The following is a 20,130-nucleotide window of genomic DNA, read 5'->3' on the forward strand; positions in this document are numbered from 1 at the left end:
TGGATTTTCATCAAATAAAGGCCACCTCAGTTCAAGATGTGTGGGTAACTGACACTAATCCAGTACACAGTGAGAAAGAACACCTTGGCATCCCTCAGGAACCATGGACCTAAACTAAAAAACCGCAAGTCTGCCGGAGAAGATGAAATACCCAACGAGTTGCTGAAGTACGGAGGAGAGGAACTATTACAGGAGCAGCACGTATTATGTACGTGTGAGGTGCAACAAGGCTTTAGAAAAAATAGGTCAACAATAGATGCAATCTTTACAATGAGGCAGATTGCTGAAAAGTCTATAGAATTCAATAAAACAGCATATATATGTATATATATATATATATATATATATATATATATATATATATATATATATATATATATATATATATATATATATATATATATATATATATATATATATATATATATATATATATATATATATATATATATATATATATATATATATATATATATATATATATATATATATATATATATATATATATATATATATATATATATATATATATACTGTAGAAACACTGAGGGACCACAAAAGAAGCGAAGACATTGCAGTGTCCTTGATATTGTACGATGGTCCCGATGACCACAGACTGCCGAAAATTACAAGAGATGGTCACTACAGAGTACAAGGCAAAAGCCTTATAAAAAGAACACGAAAAAGAAGAAGAAGAGGATTTCACCCTCACCCTCCAAGGACAAGAAACAAGATGTGGTGGAGATGTCCTGGTTCTCCTTGTATCTTTTACCAGTGCCCAACGGGCACTGGCAACACGCAATCCAAACGTTTTAATTTTTAACTAGGTGAACTTAGCACGACAATTTAGAGATAATAATTAATCATAAAATGTAGAAACAACACTAACACCAAACGACACAACACTCGGGGTATACTTGACTCTTACTAGTGGCTGAAAGTCCAATCAGATTTTTAAATTTTAGCTGAAATACGGTCCCATCAATGTGGCGATTTACTAAATTTTGAACTAAAACCGTTCAGTTACGAGCTTGTGATACCGTTACGAGCGCTAAATGGCCGAGGGGCCTTGGGGAAGGTTAGGTCAATCGGCTCTTCTACTTTTAACCGAAACACCGTCCTAGCAAAGTGGGGAATAACGGATAAATTATCAACTGAACTCTTCCTCTTCTTCTTTTCATACTTGACTGTTAAAAAGAAGAAGAAACGTATCGGGATGTCGATATTTGCGAGCGAGTAAGCGTTACAAAAAAAAAACGATAAATTCGCAGTCTTGTTAATCATGGCGGACGTCTATTCGCCCCTGCGTAACAATTAAGAACGTTTTGTTTGAATTAGAAAAATTTCGCGACGCCATTAAACGCGGAGGCCAATTAATGCGTCTTGTTTCGACTCTTGATTAACGCCATTCGCGCGAGGGGGGCCGTTGTCGGGGGAAGGGGGGGTCGTTTTTAAGGCGTAGCGTTCTTATTTTTTTTTTGTTCCTTTTTCGTTGTTACGATCGTACCCTGTGTAGGAATTTCATTTTGATGATGGTGTTACGTCACGCAGAGGCGCCGCCGTCGTCGTCGGGACGCCATTTTTAGCCCCACCGCAGGGGCTGGCCCAGCATGCGACTCCTCGTTTGGGTGCTGAAAAAGTTGGAAAGTTGGCCGGAAAACGTAAAACACTCTGTATAAACAGGTAACTCACTACTTCGAAAGTTATCTAATTACAATTGTTTCTCACAACGCCCGACTCCATTATTTTCACATCGAGAAAGTCCATTTGGAATCCAACCAGCATGCAGAATAGTTATTCTTTTACCACTTTTTGATGGCGCGTTTGTTTTACATTTATCAGTTGAGTCAAACATTGATGAAAATTCCAATATTGACTCAACTGATAAGTGTAAAACAAACGCACCATCAAAAAGAGTTAAAACAATAACTATTTTGCATGCTAGCTCCAAAGATGGTTGGATTCCAAATGCACTTTCTCTGTCTGCGAAAAATATTAAAGATTCTCCTCTGGATTACGATTACCATGAAGACAGCACCGCTGATTGATTTGAAAGTTGGTTTAAAAACAAACTAGTTCTCCTCCTAGTTTTGTGTGTGTGTTGGAAAAAAAATTAAAACACAATAAAACGAAATGTCCAAAATCTCAAAAATCAGGTGTCTACAGGTTGAAATGTGGATCTTGTCCTAAAATTTATATTCGACAAACAGGTAGATCCTTCAAGAAACGCATTGGCGAACATAAGGGAGCGTTTAAAAGCAATAGTCTGGATTCTAATTATGCTTAAACACAGAGAAACCCATTTTTGACTACAATTTTGATATTTTACATACAGCCACAAAAAGTAGAAAATTAGATTTATTGGAAGCCATGGAGATTAACAAAATGAGACATTCAAATGTATTGCTTAACGATCGATTAGATTTAAATACCTCTCCTTTATTGAACTTAACACAATGTATTTTGTTATTTTTTCCTGTACTCCCACATTCAACTTCTTTTCAGTTTCCATCGAATCAAAATGGGCGTTTTATTATTTAAGCAAATAAAACAATATTTTGACGAATAAATATAAAATAAAATATTAATTAATAAATATTTTTAAAATATTGTATGACACTTCTTTCGTCATGCTGTTTTAAGAATGGATGACTGCATTATTATAGAGGACGGGGAAGTGGGGAAGGTTGGGGATAATATTCACCTGATTGACTCCATCGATCCCGCGGAATATCCGCTCCTGATGGGCGATCGCTCCTTGCCGATGCTGTTGACGGAACCCCAGCGAGCAAACATCGACAATGCGCGTTTGTCTGCCGACGAGATGAAGCCGTTCGCCTCCTCCTCCTCCTCCTCCTTCTGCTCCATTCCCTCCGTATTACTCAAATCTGTAACCAAAAATAACCCACTGCACGCGAAGTTTAGTTGGCACGACCGTAGGGTTATCGACATCGCAGTGAAGAGGGCAAAAGATAGAGTTCCGTTTTTTTTGTTGCAGTGTTCGTCCATTTTGCTTGTTGCATTTTATGAAAAAAATCTCCTGAATAGTGCGAACCCTAATGCTAATGCTCTCACAATTCACAAACACAAACCGAAAACATCTTCATTAAACTAGCATCGAGATGTTATTCTTGTAATCATTCATTGGCTCATTCATTTCCCTTTCTCTTTGTCGATTTTCAATATTATAATATTTAAAAAGTAAATATTGGGTTGTTCGGAAAGTCATTTCGTTTTGTTTTTGGGGAACATGAAAGACAGTTTTCGTATAATGAATAAATATTTTATTAAATTATATATTGGCCATTCTGGTCCAACACCTTTTGCCATCTTTCTGGCAGTAACATAATTCCCCTCTCATAAAAGTTTTGGTCCTTGCTGGCAAAAAACCGGTTCAGGTGGTTTTTGACATCTTCATTTGAGGTAAAGGTTTTGCCATCCAAAAAATTTTGCAGGGACCGGAACAAATAGTAGTCTGAAGGCGCCAGATCTGGAGAATATGGTGGATGTTGCAGTACGTCCCATTCAAGCTGTAAAAGTTTTTGGCGAGTGACCAAACTTGTGTGAGGTCTCGTATTATCCTGGTGGAACACAACACCCTTCCTGTTGATTAATTCGGGCCTCTTCTCTTTAAGTGAATCATTCAATTTGTCCAGTTGATGACAATAGACTTCTGAATTAATCGTTGTATTGTCCGGCAAAAGCTAAAAAAAAAACGATTCCTTTGACATCCCACCAAACGGAGAGCATCACCTTTTTTTGGTGAATGTTGGCTTTTGACACGCTTTGAGCCGGTTCATCTTTTCTGCTCCATGACCTCTTGCGTTTAACAGTGTTGCATACAACCCATTTTTCGTCCCCAGTAATAATCCGCTTCAAAAATGGATCATTTTTTTGACGTTTGAGGAGCGAATCACACACGTCAACGCGACGACACAAATTTCGCTCCGTAAGGACATGGGGCACCCACACGTCGAGCTTCGAGGTTAAGCCCATGCCTTTCAAATGGCCATAAACAGTCGAATTTGACAAATTTAATCTCTCACCGATCTCTCGTGTGGTTATTCGCCGACTTGCATCAACTAATGCCTTTATCGCATCTTTGTCAGCTTCGACCGGCCTTCCAGACCGTGGTGCATCTTCGACATCAAAATTGCCGGATCGAAATTTTGCAAACCAGTTCTGGCACTGGCGTACTGTTAACACGCCTTCTCCATACACATCCGTCAATTTTTTTCTCGCTTGGACAGCATTTTTACCTTTTCTGAAGTAAAAAAGTAAAATATGACGAAAATGCTGCTTATTGCTCTCCATATTTAAAAGGGCACCAACCAAAAACTACTGCGTAGAATTAATAGAACTTTTTCACACACAAGCCTTGCAATATCAGCTCTCAAGACATATAATGGTTATGCGGCTTAAGTGTGAAGTTGGTTTCGAAAAAACGTAATTAAGTCCTCTGACGGGAAAAAACGAAATGACTTTCCGAACAACCTTATAGTTTCATCACTTTATCAACTTTTTAATTAAAATTCATTTTTTGATATCCCCAAAGACAGAAGTCCCAGGGGTGTTAGGTCTGTCGATCGAGTTGTGTATAAATCGAACTTTATGTTACAAAACCAAATTCGGTTGACAATCCGAAAGACTTTGAAACAGATAATTTCGAACATTTGATAAAACAGTTGATAAAATGACGAAACTATTTATTTATTTTTTTTTTAGGCTACGGTTAAGCAATTCAATAGTAATAAAACATTTGCGAGAATTCGTTTGACCGTCTTGCAAAAAGTGACTAATCAAATATTTTCGAAAGTCCTTAAAAGCAGATATCATATGCCCCTCTTACCATTAAAAAAATATAAGCAAAATAGCGCACTGCTGTCATTTTGACATTTTGAGAACACTCGTGTTCGAAGTGTTTTCGGAGCGCGAGCATTGAAGATGCCAAGTGAGGTTTTGGCGAAACGTCTGCAGGATTCCAGTCGGATGCAAGATTTGCAGGATTCCAGTCGGAGCTCAACGAGCGAACGGATGATATCCCGGAATATAGTGTCATCATATATATATATATATATATATATATATATATATATATATATATATATATATATATATATATATATATATATATATATATATATATATATATATATATATATATATATATATATATATATATATATATATATATATATATATATATATACACACACACTAGAGTGATGATAAACATTAATAGGTAAAATATTCGTTTAAATTATAAAAATAGTTTTCTAGGAGGAAAACTTTAATTTAGATTTAAAAATGTTTACATTACTATTGCTCTGTAGCTCTGAGGATAATCTTTTGTAGACTCTAATACCGGCGTTCGTAAAATATATTTTTTATTTTTGTTATTTATATATTTTTTATTGTTTAAATTTTTGTTTTTATATATATTTATTATAGTCGTGGAAATCTCCGTTTTTTTGTAAGGTATTTTTATTTTTATATACCCATTAACAAACTTCTAATATATATACAATAATATAATTCATATTAGTTTGGTTTTATTGGTTTAGGATATATTAGGACCCCTTTTTAAACTATTTACGCCGTCAACAAATGCGATTTATTTTTTCAAAAAAAAAATAAAAAATTAATAAAATAAAAATATTCTTTCCTAACCTATGACATGAGCGAAAGAAAAGAAATGAAAAGTCGAGACAATATCGCATCTTTATGAAAATTTTAAAGAAGAAGAATTCGCAGCGTAACCCGGGACGCGAAAAGTCCTTTCTAGCTGCTGTCGAGTGCGTATAGCGTGGGGAACAATCGACGCGGAATAACAGCCGCCGCCGTTTTCTACAAGCGACGAGCCGCGCGGAACGTAACAATGGCGGCGGATCTTTGTGCGAAAGCCGCGAGCGCAGAGTGTGAACGGTCCTTTGTGCCTGCAAAACCATCCGGATGATGGAGGATCCGGCGCGAAGCCTTACGACACCCGCCGTTGCCATTTGTACGTGTGTTTTCGCATTTTTCCGGGAAGTTACTGCAACATTCGATAAGTTTGACTACTCAGATGTTACGTCACGCAAAGAACTTCCGACACTCACGTCGATAATATCGAGATATTCGTAAATGAACTTATTTCTGAAGAAGAAAATCTGCGGGCAACGCTTACTGAATACAAAAGAAAAGTAGCAATCTTGCTTTGCAGCGTAACAGGTCTTAATTTTTTTTTTTTGAAAAATACCAAAAATTTTGTAGCTTGTATAATGAAAAAAAAGATGTTCTGGATTTATCGAATAAGATTTGATGTTCGGTTTTTTGATGATTGTGTTCGACAATTGCTAACGAGTGTAGTTTTTAGGTTCTTTGATGTTCTTTGGGTCTAGTTGATATTTTTCGTCCGATCTCTCCAATGTATCCTTTGCCGTATATGCATGGAATGCTGTATCTCAGACGGCAATTTGCTAAAATAAATAAACATAAACGTAGAAGGTATATTAGGATGTATCGACTTTAAATATTCCATTAGTCCATTAGTAATATTAATAATATTATAAAAATATACAGGGCCAAGTCTAGCCTAAGGCTATTCAAAATTAACTCCGGTAAACCGGACTAAAACCTAGTTTAAGTAAATAGCGCATAAACTTCTAACTACACCGATTAAGACAAATTTAGTACTAAAAAAAAGTAAACATATCGTTACCTACTGCTCAAAATGCAATAACAAGTAATGTATGCCCAGTAAAAGAAACCAATAAATAAATTAATTAAAAACGAGAACAAAAAGAAAGAAAATTATATAAAAGTAAAATTAAAAATTAAAAAAATCGTAATCTCTGAGTCACGGTGGTGGGAAACCTTATTCCGGACACCTCGTACGTCGTATCCGGTTTCCGGATAAATCTACGTCAATGGCCAATTAATTACCGTGCGTGCGTGGCCCGTCCGCATTTTCTACGCTCAAGCGATTTTTTCCGCGTCGAATTAAATTTAATAAAACGCGCTGTCAGAATTTTAAATGGCGTGCACAAACATCGTTACTAGACGACGGCCATTGTGCGACGACAGCGCTTTCGAATATGCAGATCCGGTATACGTAATAACGAATGACGTCGAAAAGTTTTGTGCGCCGTTACGTTGAAATGCACGTAAATATTATACGGGGTGTTATCGAATTCTTTTTATTAAATCGGTTTTCCGCTTTCGCGCACGCCACTGGGTTATAATTTTCCGCGAGGCGTGCGGAAATATTTTTCCCGCGTATTTTAAAAGTACCTTCAAACATGAGTCGCGTCGCTTTATTTTTTTCGTAAATAAAATTTTTGTCCGAGCCGGGGTTTGAACCCCGGACAAACGAGTGGATTTTTGTCGCCTTGACCGCAGAGCTAAATCGGACAATGCCTTTAATCATGTAATTATTATTATATATATGCATGTCCCTTAAGCGGATAGTTTTTCGTTGATATTTTCGAAATAGGTTTTAGTAATTTTGACAAGTGACAAAACAAAAACGGCAATAGCGTTCTCGCAGGTTTCTTATAAAATCGGAAAAATTGTCTTTTGTTATAAACGTATGAATGAGGGATACACGTTACAAAAACTGGAATAACTATTTTGTCGGTTGACTTTTAAACTTTTTAGAGGCGTGAGAAGCAGCCTTAATAACACATTTAAGGTTGCGTTTCACACGTGACACGATATGTCTTTAATTTTGGACGGGGTCAAATTTTAGAGACTTTCAAGGATTTCAACTTCTTCAAATAGAATTGCGGTGGCGGTTAAGGATAGACTCGACATTTGTAAATAGTATTGACCTCTTCATTGCAATAGAGCAGAATTCACGAAGAAAGCTATATCTTATATCTAGTTACACAAATTGCAAATCTTCCGGATGGCACGTGTAAATACTAAACTAGATCCCTGAGGAACAGAACTCAGAGCATATTCCCTACCGACGTCTGCTGTCTCTTGTGCAGACAGTCCTGTTCAAATTAAACTGATGCTTAAGAAAAACGCTCATTGTAAACGGCGGCCTAAATGGAGTCCCATTGGGGTACAGACTAAACAATCTGTTTAAGCGCTCGGATATTGCGAGTGGCCTCTCCACGTCATAACAAGGTGGCTTACAGATGACGCGGGGACATACAGGGTCTTTTAAAAGTTGCCCAAACTTCAATCTTTCACTAATTTTTAATTGAAAAGTTTATTTGTGGTCATACCATTTATAAATCTTCTGGATTCCTTCTGGCTTCTTCAGAGGTCTGACGTTCGGTTTCGCGATTGTGTTGCTGATGGGTTTATCGGTAGAAGTCTTAAGGCTCTTTCATGTTCTTTGAGCCTAGTTCGAAGATGTTGGAAGATTTTTGGACAAATGCTAAATCTGTTTTTTCTTTATATGTGGTCAGTGATGTTTTGAATGTAAGGAAGGACAGGAGTGGCAAGGGTGGGGTTGCTTTCCAACTCTTTGGACAGAAATGAAAGGAATTACGCACGAAACCAATAGTGCTGATGATAGGTCGAAGTGGAATTCCTAGTTTGCGAATAAGTTAGAACCAATACCTAGATCTTATGGAGCTTTTGTGAATATTGTAAAGCAAATATCCAGGAAACACATTCCAAGAGGGTGTCAAGTAAACTATATTGCTGGCCTCGATCATGACTCTCTAGCTGCCCTCAATAGCTATGAAAAACTATTCGATGAGGACCCCTTCTCAGATGAGACTGTAAGCACTGGCGAACAGCTACTGTCTCTCATAGCAGAATCTAGAAAGGAAAGATGGTGCAACCTCCTTGAACAGTTGGATATGAAGAGAAACAGTCGTCGAGCCTGGAAGCTGCTAAAGAATCTAAGCAATGATCCAACAACAAAGAAATCAAGCATGGGTGATGTCACAGCCAATCAGATTGCCCACCAGCTCCTCCTAAATGGCAAAACTGCAGGGAAAAACAGGAGAATAGAGATTGAACGAGAGCTGGAGAGTGAAAACCACTCCTTAGATACGCCATTCACATCGCAAGAGCTACAAGGGGCTATCAAACAGATGAAGGAGCATAAGGCAGCAGGTGTTGATGACCTAAGAACTGAGCAAATCAAACAGTTTGGACCAAAGACAAGAACATGGCTGCTCAATCTTATCAATAACTGTGTCGACACTATGCAAATTCCCAAAGAGTGGAGGAGAGCACGAGTGATAGCACTCCTGAAACCTGGGAAAGAGCCAAACAACTGCAAAAACTATAGGCCTGTCTCTCTACTATGTCATCTTTTCAAGTGCATGGAGAGGATGATATTCAACAGGATCTCTGAGAAAATCGATCAGTCCTTGATCGCGGAGCAGGCTGGCTTTAGACCTGGCAGATCATGCTGTGGGCAAATCCTCAACCTGACACAGCACATAGAGGATGGGTATGAGAGGGGCCAGGTGACAGGAGTTGCATTCATTGATTTAAGTGCAGCTTATGATACCATCAATCATAGAAAATTGACGCACAAAATATATAATCTCACTAAAGATTACAGGCTCACAAAGTTTATCGAATGCACTCTCCAGAATAGAAGATTCTATGTAACGTTGCAGGGGAAAAATAGCCGATGGAGACAACAGAAGAACGGCTTGGCACAGGGAAGCGTTCTTGCACCCTTATTATATAACATTTACACGAATGATCAGCCAAATAGTTCCAAGGTGAGACGTTTCATATATGCTGATGACACAGCGGTGGCTGTACAGGGGAAAACCTTTGGGAAGGTGGAGGAAGAGCTTAACCAGTACCTTGGAAACCTTGGTTTGTATTATGAACAGAATAACCTTAAACCCAATCCATCTAAGACTCAGGTGTGCGCTTTCCATCTTCGAAATAAAGAAGCCAACAGGAAATTGAAAATAAATTGGATGCAACAAGAACTTGAGCACTGTGACTGGCCTAAGTACCTTGGTGTCAAACTGGATCGAACGCTGTCATACAGAGCACACTGCCAGGATACGAAGATGAAGGTGGCTGCTAGAAACAACATTATACGCAAATTGACAAGTACAAGATGGGGGGCTAAACCTGGTGTCCTGCGAACCTCAGCTGCTGCACTCTGCCTCTCCACAGCAGAATACGCTGCCCCAGTTTGGGCAAATTCTGTACATTCCAGGCATGTTGACACTGCAGTTAATGAGACTGGGAGAATAATTTCAGGCTGCCTCAAACCTACGCCTGCTGAAAAGATTTTCCCAATTATAGGAATAGCGCCGCCACCCATCCGAAGAACTGTGGCGGCAGAAATAGAACGGAAAAAGCAAATCAGTGACCCAAGGCATCCTCTGTTCCACCACCAGCCAGTAGCAGCAAGGCTCAAGTCAAGGAGGAGTTTTATCCATTCAACAGTACCTCTCACTACCACACCTGAACAACGAAGGTTAAATCTATGGCAGGAGAAAGTGCAAAATCCGCTCTTAGATCTGAAAGAAAGTATAAGCTGTGGCGACGAACTCCCCTTCGCAACCTGGAAGTCTTTAAATCGGCTACGCACAGGAGTCACAAGATGCAAAACAAACCTGCTACGCTGGGGTTACATTCAGGACAATGCTACCTGTGACTGCGGCTTGGAACAGAACTACAATCATCTGTTGCAGTGCGGGTTGCTTGGCACAAATTGCTCTCATGGCGACCTCCTCAAATGCAACGACAAGGCCCTTCAGGTGGCCAAATTTTGGGAGCGAAATATTTAGAATAATACTTTATTCATAATGGTGATCCTGGACACGGAAAAGAAAAAAAGAAAAGTTTGCGAATCTCGGGATTAGGGGAGACAGATTTTTTCACGGAGTCTGATAGAGAAGAAGCCTTAACGACAGATTGATGATTGAGAAGAGTTTGATGGTTTCACTAGGGTTGAAGTTAGTTTTTCAAAATTTTCCATTGGATGGTTTTACACTAACGCTATATATACTTTCCGTCTAATAGACCAAAGCCGAATTTTGAGAACATCTTGGATAATCTTTTGTTTGCTATTTATACTTCTCAGTTTCGCATATCTCCAAATCATCTTAATTATACTGCCGACACCCGACTATAGACAGCTGTCAATGACAGTGACATTCGGCAAAGTAATGTACTTATAAATGCTGATTTGAATAACTTCTAAAATATTGCTACGGATCATCTACTGAAAATTAAACCTATTAATTCAACTTCCAGTAAAAGCCTGGTTTTGTTCTTGGTTTCTAACCTTCGTCTCCGTCAGCATGTAACCGAAAAGCTTAAAACTAGCTTATTCTTATCTACCACAAGAGACCACGGATCCGCTTTGCGACTTTAAGGTGTTGTCTCAGCTGAACCACTCTTCTAGTGTTTAAAGCCCTTGCCTCGACGTAGCCGATCAAAAAATTTTAAAACTCATGCTTGAGGTTGATTTATGTAATTCAAAGACGCCAAAGGGTTTCAAATTTTCCCCGAACTGCTTTTTGATCATTAAAAATAAGTCACCTCGCTATCCGTTTAATAAAATTTATGTACTCTAGCATAGAAAGGCTAATTCTTTGCTATCTGGAATTATCATTTTTCTTTTTAAATGAGAGTTTACTTACACTTAACTTTCTATTGTAATTTTTCATGCTGTTAGCAATAAACGTTTTTATTATTATTATTATATAAAGATGTTTCTACCCTGGCTGAGCACCACACTCAGATTAGACGAGCTACTCAGATGGACCTGGACAATCTCTGTACATCGTTTGATGGTGTCAATTGGGGGAAAATAGCCTCGATTCATCTCGTGCTACAAAACAACTGCTCCAGATTTATACCACGAATATTGAAAAACATACAAAAAATACTAAAGCACACCTTAGACAGCTGCAACAAAAGCCGTATTTTCAAGCGGTGAACTTCCTTCAGATCTGAAAATCCCTAAAGTGCACAACAAATTGCTAAGTGCAGTTTCTATCTAGGAATCATCCAAACACTCTGCAAAAGAGCAATCACGATCACATCAGGAAGCATACTTACAAGAACAAAGTCAGGTACATCGATCGAAGCTAACCAAATACTATATTCTTTGAAGAGTCTTCATGCTAGGTGTTGTTAACTTATCTGAATGGTTAATAAAGTTTTATTCTATTCGCGGCAATTGTCAAACCTAGGGCTTCGTCATCTGGAATAGAACAGCTGCATTCCTTTCTATAGTGAGTAGCAATAATGTCTCGCCTGTCTATACGAAACCTCCAAATTTACAGTCTAACTATTCTGAAGCAACCAAACTAGGAATCATCCCAAGACTCTGCAAAATAGCAATCACGATCACATCAAGAAGCATACTTACAAGAACAAAGCCAGGTACATCGACCCAAACTAACCAAAATACTGCATACTGTTTTGGTCTCCCGAATCCCGGCTTAACCATACCAACAACCAGAAGGTTCCTGCCATGCTAGCAGGATTCTCATGAAAGCAAGGAAGACAAAGTTCTCACTACATATGACCTAAATACTGTCACCATGGTGGCTACCAAACGTTTGAAGACACACAGGACGTTCCACTACGTGTTGCTTGTTGTGGCAGCCCCGTATACAATTCCGGAGTCGAATTATACGTCCACGCCGTTCAATCTCGCACAATCATAGTGTCGGATTATGCAAAGCGTCATTGGATTTGGGCGAATCGTTGTAGTCGGTGTTATGGGGGTTACGGAGGACAGTCCGTGTTGGTAATCAGTCAAAGCCTCAGGTGCGGGGGATATAACTGTTTCACGGTAAGTTACTTAATCCCGCAGACCCGGAGTGGGGAATTGGGTTAAACATCTTCCGGATCGTGATGAAGGTGTAGGAAACATTCCGTCGATTGAATTTAAGCCTAATAATGGAGAGGTATTTAAATCTAATTGATCGTTAAGCAATACATTAGAATGTCTCATATTATTAATCTCATCTCAACATCAAGAACAGTTTTCTGTAAATGTTTGGGCTGGAATTGTAGAAAATTACTTCATTGGGCAGCTTTTCCTGCCCGAACGGTTAAATGGCCATTATTATCGCCTGTTTTTAGGAGAGGATTTGTCAATATTGCACATATGACGGCGCGCCTGCTCACTAGGTTTGCAGTAAAAGAATATTTCCATCACATGAACTCCTGGGTCCGCAGATTTAAATAGTTTGGACTTTTTCTTGGGGGTCATCTTAAAAATCTGGTTTCCCGCGATTTAATAAGAAATACTGGGGGTGTACTTCAAAAAGGTTTTCATTTCTTTATTTAGACATAACTACAACCGGAACTTCATTTCAAATGAATTTGCTTCATATTTGGCTAGTGTCTTTGCTGATCAACCAGCTAAACTACCGTCTCACTATGAGGGTCCCATAAATCTAGATTTATTAGAAGACATTCACTTGGACCAACAGGACGTGAAAAAAACTATTTCTGAGTTAAAAGAATATTCTGCTCCCGGAACTTATAGAATTTCCAGTAAAAGCGTTGCGGCTTTGGACTCTGCCACACTCCCGGTTATCCGCAAATGTAACACCGATTTATAAAAAGGGTGATAAGCTCGATGTTTCAAATTACCGCCCTATCAGCCTAGTGTGTATTTTATGTATGTTCTTGAATGCCTTATAGTAAATCAGGTGTTGCCGTTTTTGATCCACTGCCATATTATATGGTCTGTTCATAGATAAGAAAGTGAGCAATTTTCATTTTCGTGTGTAATGCAGCGTGTGTTGACTCGTATGCGAATTATGCAAAATATGTGCGAGTCTAGTGTATCTCAGGAGATGCTCCCGTTCAAATGTAGAAAACACTATTCTATTGAGACTGAGGAAGTTATAAACAATGTTTATTTGACTTTCATTGAACGTGGTTCCAGCAAGCAAGCACATTTGGAAGAAACGGCTACGTCGACGAAAATTCCAACATCAATTGTATGGAAAATTGCGAATAATCCCATTCCAGCGAGGAAAAAAAGAAGCGATGCTGACATTTTCATGACATTATGGAAGTGTATTCAACACATGGGTTTTAGATTTTAAAATATTGACAAAAGGCAAGTTTTAATGGAATCTTTTAGAATTCGGAAATGGCGACTGGAATATCTAGAAAAAATTAGGATTTACAGAGAACAACAAAGGCCAATTATTTACTTGGATGAAACCTGGTTCGACACTTATGATACCCTGGAAAAGGGTTGGGTTGACCCAACTGATAAGTGTAAAACAAACGAGCCATCAAAAAGAGGTAAAAGAATAATTATTTTACATGCTAGCTCTAAAGATGGTTGGATTCCAAATAGACTTCCTCTGTCTGCGAAAAATATTAAAGATTCTTCTCTGGATTACCATAAAGACACCACCGGTGATTTATTTGGAAGTTGGTTTAAAAACAAACTAGTTCCAAACATTCGTCCTAGTAGCGTAATGCAAGTTATCACAGTAGACAGTTGACTAAAACCTCTTCCTCATGTGACACAAAAGCGACAATCCAAAACTAGATGTATAATAACGACATTTATTTTTACGAAGATTCTACCAAAAAACAATTAATTGAGGTTCTACGAAACTTGAACCTACAAAAGGAATACGTCTGTGATAATTATGCTAAAAATCTAGGGCATACAGTTTTAAGGCTTCCTTCCACCTTACCACTGTATATTTAATCCCATTGATCATGTTTGGCACCAACTGAAATTTGCCATCCATCGTAACAATGTTTTTCCCCGTGTTAACTCCAATATCCCCAAAATTATAGATATCGAAGTCGAAGGCGATGATAGCGATACTGATACTGATATATTATGTGAATAATTAAGTAATTTAAGTAGGTAATAAAAATAATTTGTAATTTTATTTTAGACTTAAACAAATAAATAAATATTGTTTAGTATCTTTCCTAACAAAACACCAACTAACTACATTCTAAGCAAAGGACGGACCTGTGCGGCCATATTTCATTCTTACAGCTTGCCCGGGTCTTTCCTTAATTCGTATCACTTTCTCATATCTATGAACAGACTTTACCTATATCACAGCATTGCTTTGTTCCCGGCAGATCAGTCATATCAAATACATTGATATGCTTGAATCACTGGACAATATCTCTTGACTCAGGTGATCCGGGGGATATTATTTACCTCGACTTCAGAAAAACGTTTGTCAAAGTGCCACATCGACACTTGTTATTTAAACTTGAAAAGGTCGGAGTGGGGGGTAAACTGCTAGAGTGGATACCGACGTTCTCATGCCACCGGTCGTTCAGAGTTCGAATTGGTAACGCTTTTTCACCAAAACGTGCCTAGTGGTGTTCCCCAGGGCTCGGTGCTGGGACCAGTGCTATTCTTAGTGGATACCGTGGATTTGCTCTCCAGCATTGATTCTCATGTGAGCGCTTATGCTGATGACACTAAATTATTTGAAAATCCTTCAACACGTGCGGAAGTATTGCAGAGAGACTTGAATACTATTTCCAAGTGGTGTTCAACTTGGCTATTGTCGCTGAATGCTCAAAAGTGCTCTGGGCTGCATGTTGGCAAGAACAATCTGGGTTTGAACTATTATATCAATGGAAACTTTGTGTCAAATGTTGGAAATATTGCAAAGAAAGCAAACTGCGCGTTATTTTTGTTAAAAAACAGTTTTAAAAATCCTAGTTCTCGCATCGCTTGCATACTTTTCACCACTCACATTCGCCCCATCCTGGAATTTGCTTCCCCAGTCTAGAACCCATGGCTATTGGGTGATTGTGATGTTCTGGAAAGAGTGCAACGAGCAGCTACGCGCTGGACACTTCAACTTAGATATACGATGACGGTCTCGAAATACTTAGTCTGCCAATATTAAGTCAGCGTCGGCTGCGGGGGGATCTCATTCAAATGTATAGGCTTGCGCATGACCAATTTCCATCTGACGTGCCCCTTATGGTCTCAAGCAATGATGAACACCTACGTGGTCATCCATTTAAAATAAGAAAGGAACAAGTCAGGACTTGACATCGCCTGCATTTTATAAGTAACAGGAATTTCCATTATCGGATCAGTTTACCCCCAGACGCTGTGTGTGCGACGAACTTCTCTGTGTATTGCTGTGTATTGTTTCACAGCAATAACTAAATATTTATTATATGTATAACAATATTACGGTTCTAACTATCAATGTGCACTTTATTTTTGTATGTCTTAATTTTTTTCAGTGCGTCGTATGGGTTTCACTTAAAAATAAAAACTAATTTCTCTGCATATAATATATACCCATAAACAAAAATGCCCCTAAATTTCATTAAAATATCGAAAACTTTACCGCCCTGTATCTCAAAAGTTAAGACGTTCTGAATCAATTAATTAATTCATTATTGACATTAAATTACAAAACACCCTGTATATAAACATCAGCAGCGATATAACCTATATTGCAGTTCGTTTTTTATTCATTGTAAACTAGGCCTGTTCAGTATCGAAAAAATTCTCTTCGCGCAAGTAGTTTTTTCGATAAAATGGGAGGAATCCTTTATTTTCGATATAAATCTCATCGCAAACGGTTATCTCGGCATACAATTCATCCGTATAACGTTTAAATTTCCAAACACGTAGCAGGGACTCCGTAACCTAACACAACGCAGTAGGCTCTGCCGTACAATGACGGAAAAGCGCCACGCCGGCCGATCAGCGAACTAAAAATCGCAAATGCGACCGGCGCTGTCAAATTTTCGTGCGTGATCGGTCGTTAACGGTCAATCGAGACGCGTGTTTAACGTCGGTGGTACTCACCCCGTCCGTGAGCTTCGTCGAACGCGCGAAACACGTCCGTTCCGCCGTCGCTGACCCGCTGTGTGTGCTCCAGGATGTGCAGCCACTCGGCCGGCTCCATCGGTCGCGACGCGACGCTCCAGATCATCGGGACCAGCACGAGCAGGTACGTCAGCCTCCACATCTGCGTCGATACAAAAACCGAGCTTTAGCTACACGTTTGCTCATTATTTCTTAAACCAAACTGCAAATCCAAACGGTAAAAACCGTTTCGTGGCGCTCAAACAAACTTCGAGTGGCGCATGCGCGGAGTATTTCGGCCATCGATTTGAACGTTGTGGAGGAAGACTCGTCCGAGTACCGCGCTCGGAACCGTGTCGAACCGACGCCGAGACGGCGGCCGGAATATGCGAAACGCGTTAAATGAACGCTATATCGCGTATTTTCTATAAAAACGGGCCGACGCTTTCGTGGTAACCGCGCAAATCGAAAATTATCTTTGCCGCTCGCGTGTCCTTCCATGACATTGAAATCGATGGGCGCGACCGCGCAGAACGCTGCGCGTCGCGAAGTAGTACCGTTTCGGTTTCAGGATATTTGGAAACTTTGGAGTTATTAAAAAGTGCCTAAATGATAAACGCGATTAAGGATTAACGCGAAGTTGGCGGTGAAAAGTTTACTTCGTTATCGATGACATTTCCTGGTGCGTTGCCCATTGTTCGACCTTTCGAAATGTCATTCGTTTCGCGGCCTTTGCGAATCATACGGGGTGTTGCTAAAACGCGTTAAATTCGTCTTCGTCTTAATAGGAACCGCCGTCACGGTCGGGCGAGTTTATCCGAATCGGATTTGTCGAGTTTGACAAATTAATCTCGCGCTACGTTCGACGGGTTGCCTACATCTAAGCCGGTTAGGAAGTTAAACCCTACGTCCGACACCGAGATGAATATAATTTTTAGCAAGCAGTTATTCTCCGCATCGTCGAATCAACAAAGACGTTTCGATTCGATGATTTCAAAAAATAGTTGCCACGTTTTTTTTTTGACAATTTAAATTAGGAAATTCAAAGAAATTTAAGTTAACCGGAGAGTAGGGGTGGGTTATTGGCAAGAATAAAAGTTTATGGAGTCGTTTACTCTGCGTCTTCTGGTCATACTTGGTAGATAAATTCCTAGGACGGTCCTGGAATGGTTACGGGTAAGAATCTGCTCGACAAGGGCTGCGGTTTTGGAGTGTTAAACAGAAGGCAAAGTTAATCGCGGGTTCGGTTGTAAAAGCGCTATATTTCTGGTCGAAGTATAACTGCTCTGACCGGGGCATAACATACCGACCCAACACCTGACACCATAGCGTCTATCCCGTCTTTCTGTAGAGACCTATTCGAATTAAAACGCCCATTTAGGGAATTTTTCATCTAAAATCCGTACCGAGTTCCGATAATAATTTAAGTAATAAAATTTATACGGCAGCGAGTGCATCGGGCAACTTTGTTAAAAGTAATCAATATGGCGGCGGCTTATAGCAGAACGCCGACTGTTCGCGTTTTATTGAAATAATACGAGCGAAGCGGGAGAAGTGGGGTGGCGGGGGTGGGTGACGGGGGCGAGAGCCTCGACAAATTATTATTATTATTATTACTGTCGACGTCGAAGTGGATCCAATTTTCGATTGATTTTTTTTTAATCGACCTTTGTAACTGATCGTTAGCTTTGACGAGCGATTTTAGGTCCCCGTTGCGTTTTCACCCCATTGAAACCATCCCCCCGGGGGGCGTTATCTAACAGGTTATAATTATGGGGGCGGCGTAACGTCCATTTTGAAAACTTAAAAAGGAAGCGAAACAAAATGTCACGTATACAGAGCCTGTCGAGGGTGCGAATCGCGCACGTACGCCACTGGTGGACTTAAAAAAAAGCACACGATGCGAACAAGCACAAAATCCATTTACCAAATTTCTGTATATACGGGATGTTTCCTAATTGACCTGAGGTGGCTTTTACTTGATGAAAATCCATTTATCAAAATAAATAACTACTAAAAGTTCAGATTTTCACGAAATTATATATTTTGACATGACAATTTTTTGTAGTACCGGCAACGGTACTACAAAACATGGGATAATTTGGTTCAAATATTCTCGAAAATTGTGTCGAGAGGGAGTTTCAGGTTTCGTCTGTCATACAGGGTGCGCGGGATATTTGAAAAAGTTTCATATGAAATGATTACATTTATCAAAGTTTGCCGTAATTAAAAAGAAATAAATTTTGCGAAAGTTCCATCGTGGTCCGCAGGAGCCCGATAGAAAAACAATGCGTCTCTCTAGAACAAGAAACCGCGAAGCTTCTTTTTCATCTACGGTGACGATTTTTCGAAAACAATCTTGTTAACAACCTCGATCGTTCTTTTTTAAAATAACAATGCTCGGATTATTTTAAACATCAAATTAATAAGACGCGCAGAATTGATTTGACAAGCTGATGTCAAACAACTGTCAAACAACCACCTTGAGAACAGAAATAATAACTCTTACAGACAGAGCACTAGATTCCAAAAATACACCTCACGGCTTCGTATTCGTACATTTTTGAAATAATTTATTAAAACCAATGGGTGTCAAAAATTTGACAATGCCAATGTTATTACAACAGTCTAGACAGAAAGAAGGGTAAATATTTTAAAAGTTAAAAATCGCAAACTATTAAAAATATGTATATGAAAGAGTATAAGAGAGTTGGTTTTTGTAAAATCTTTAAGAAAAAGTCATAATATATACTGCGTTTTTTCTATTTAAAATGGACCAATTATATTGGTTTCTCTTGAACACCCTGTAGGATCATCAACACCTGCCAAACACATGTAAGCCCGCCACTGGTCTATTTTCAAAACACACAGAGTCGTATTACAGATATTAAAAAAATATATATGTTTTATTATTTATTAAATAAGTACTTTGAAGGCCAATAATCATTTTATAAGGGGCCTGTAAGAACTGCAGAAATTGAAGAAGCGGGCAATAACCTGAGTATCTCGAATATCTTGGTATGGAAAATTTTGCACGATTTTCTATTGTACCCATGTCATTTTCAACGAGTCCAAGTTTTACTTACCAGAGATTCTCCCTTCCGTGTTAATGTTTGTCAATGGTTTTTGGACAAAACCGAGCGTTATCCCTTGTTTGACCAAAAAATACTATTTACGGATCAAGCTAACTTTTCCAGAAATGCAATTTGGGTCGATGAACACCCCCATGTAGTCAGTTGTAGGATTGAAACATCAAGAACGGTTTTCGGTAAATGTTTGGGCTGGACAGCTTTCCCTGCCAGAAGGGCTAAATGGCATGTTTTAGGACAGGATTTGTCAGTATTGCTAGAAGAAGTATCTTATAGTTTATTCTTGAAACATGTAGTGTTCGTCGAATC

The 20,130-nt window shown here is 39.0% G+C and overlaps 1 protein-coding gene across 1 annotated transcript in view; it reads right to left on the bottom strand.

The window, feature by feature from the left end:
- Positions 1-1,462: 1,462 nt before the first annotated feature.
- Positions 1,463-20,130, bottom strand: part of LOC132700742 (uncharacterized) — a 28,666-nt gene continuing 9,998 nt past the window's right edge. The window contains exons 2-4 of the mRNA XM_060668260.1: positions 16,733-16,895; positions 2,705-2,888; positions 1,463-1,631 (exon numbers count right to left, since the gene is read on the bottom strand). Coding sequence (XP_060524243.1) covers positions 1,583-1,631; positions 2,705-2,888; positions 16,733-16,895 — 396 coding nt within the window. The 3' untranslated portion in view covers positions 1,463-1,582. The remainder of the gene's footprint in view (positions 1,632-2,704; positions 2,889-16,732; positions 16,896-20,130) is intronic.

The sequence above is a fragment of the Cylas formicarius genome, unplaced genomic scaffold (genome assembly GCF_029955315.1).
Source record: "Cylas formicarius isolate icCylForm1 unplaced genomic scaffold, icCylForm1.1 PGA_scaffold_4__25_contigs__length_36172078, whole genome shotgun sequence".
In the NCBI taxonomy this organism is placed as follows: domain Eukaryota; kingdom Metazoa; phylum Arthropoda; class Insecta; order Coleoptera; family Brentidae; genus Cylas; species Cylas formicarius.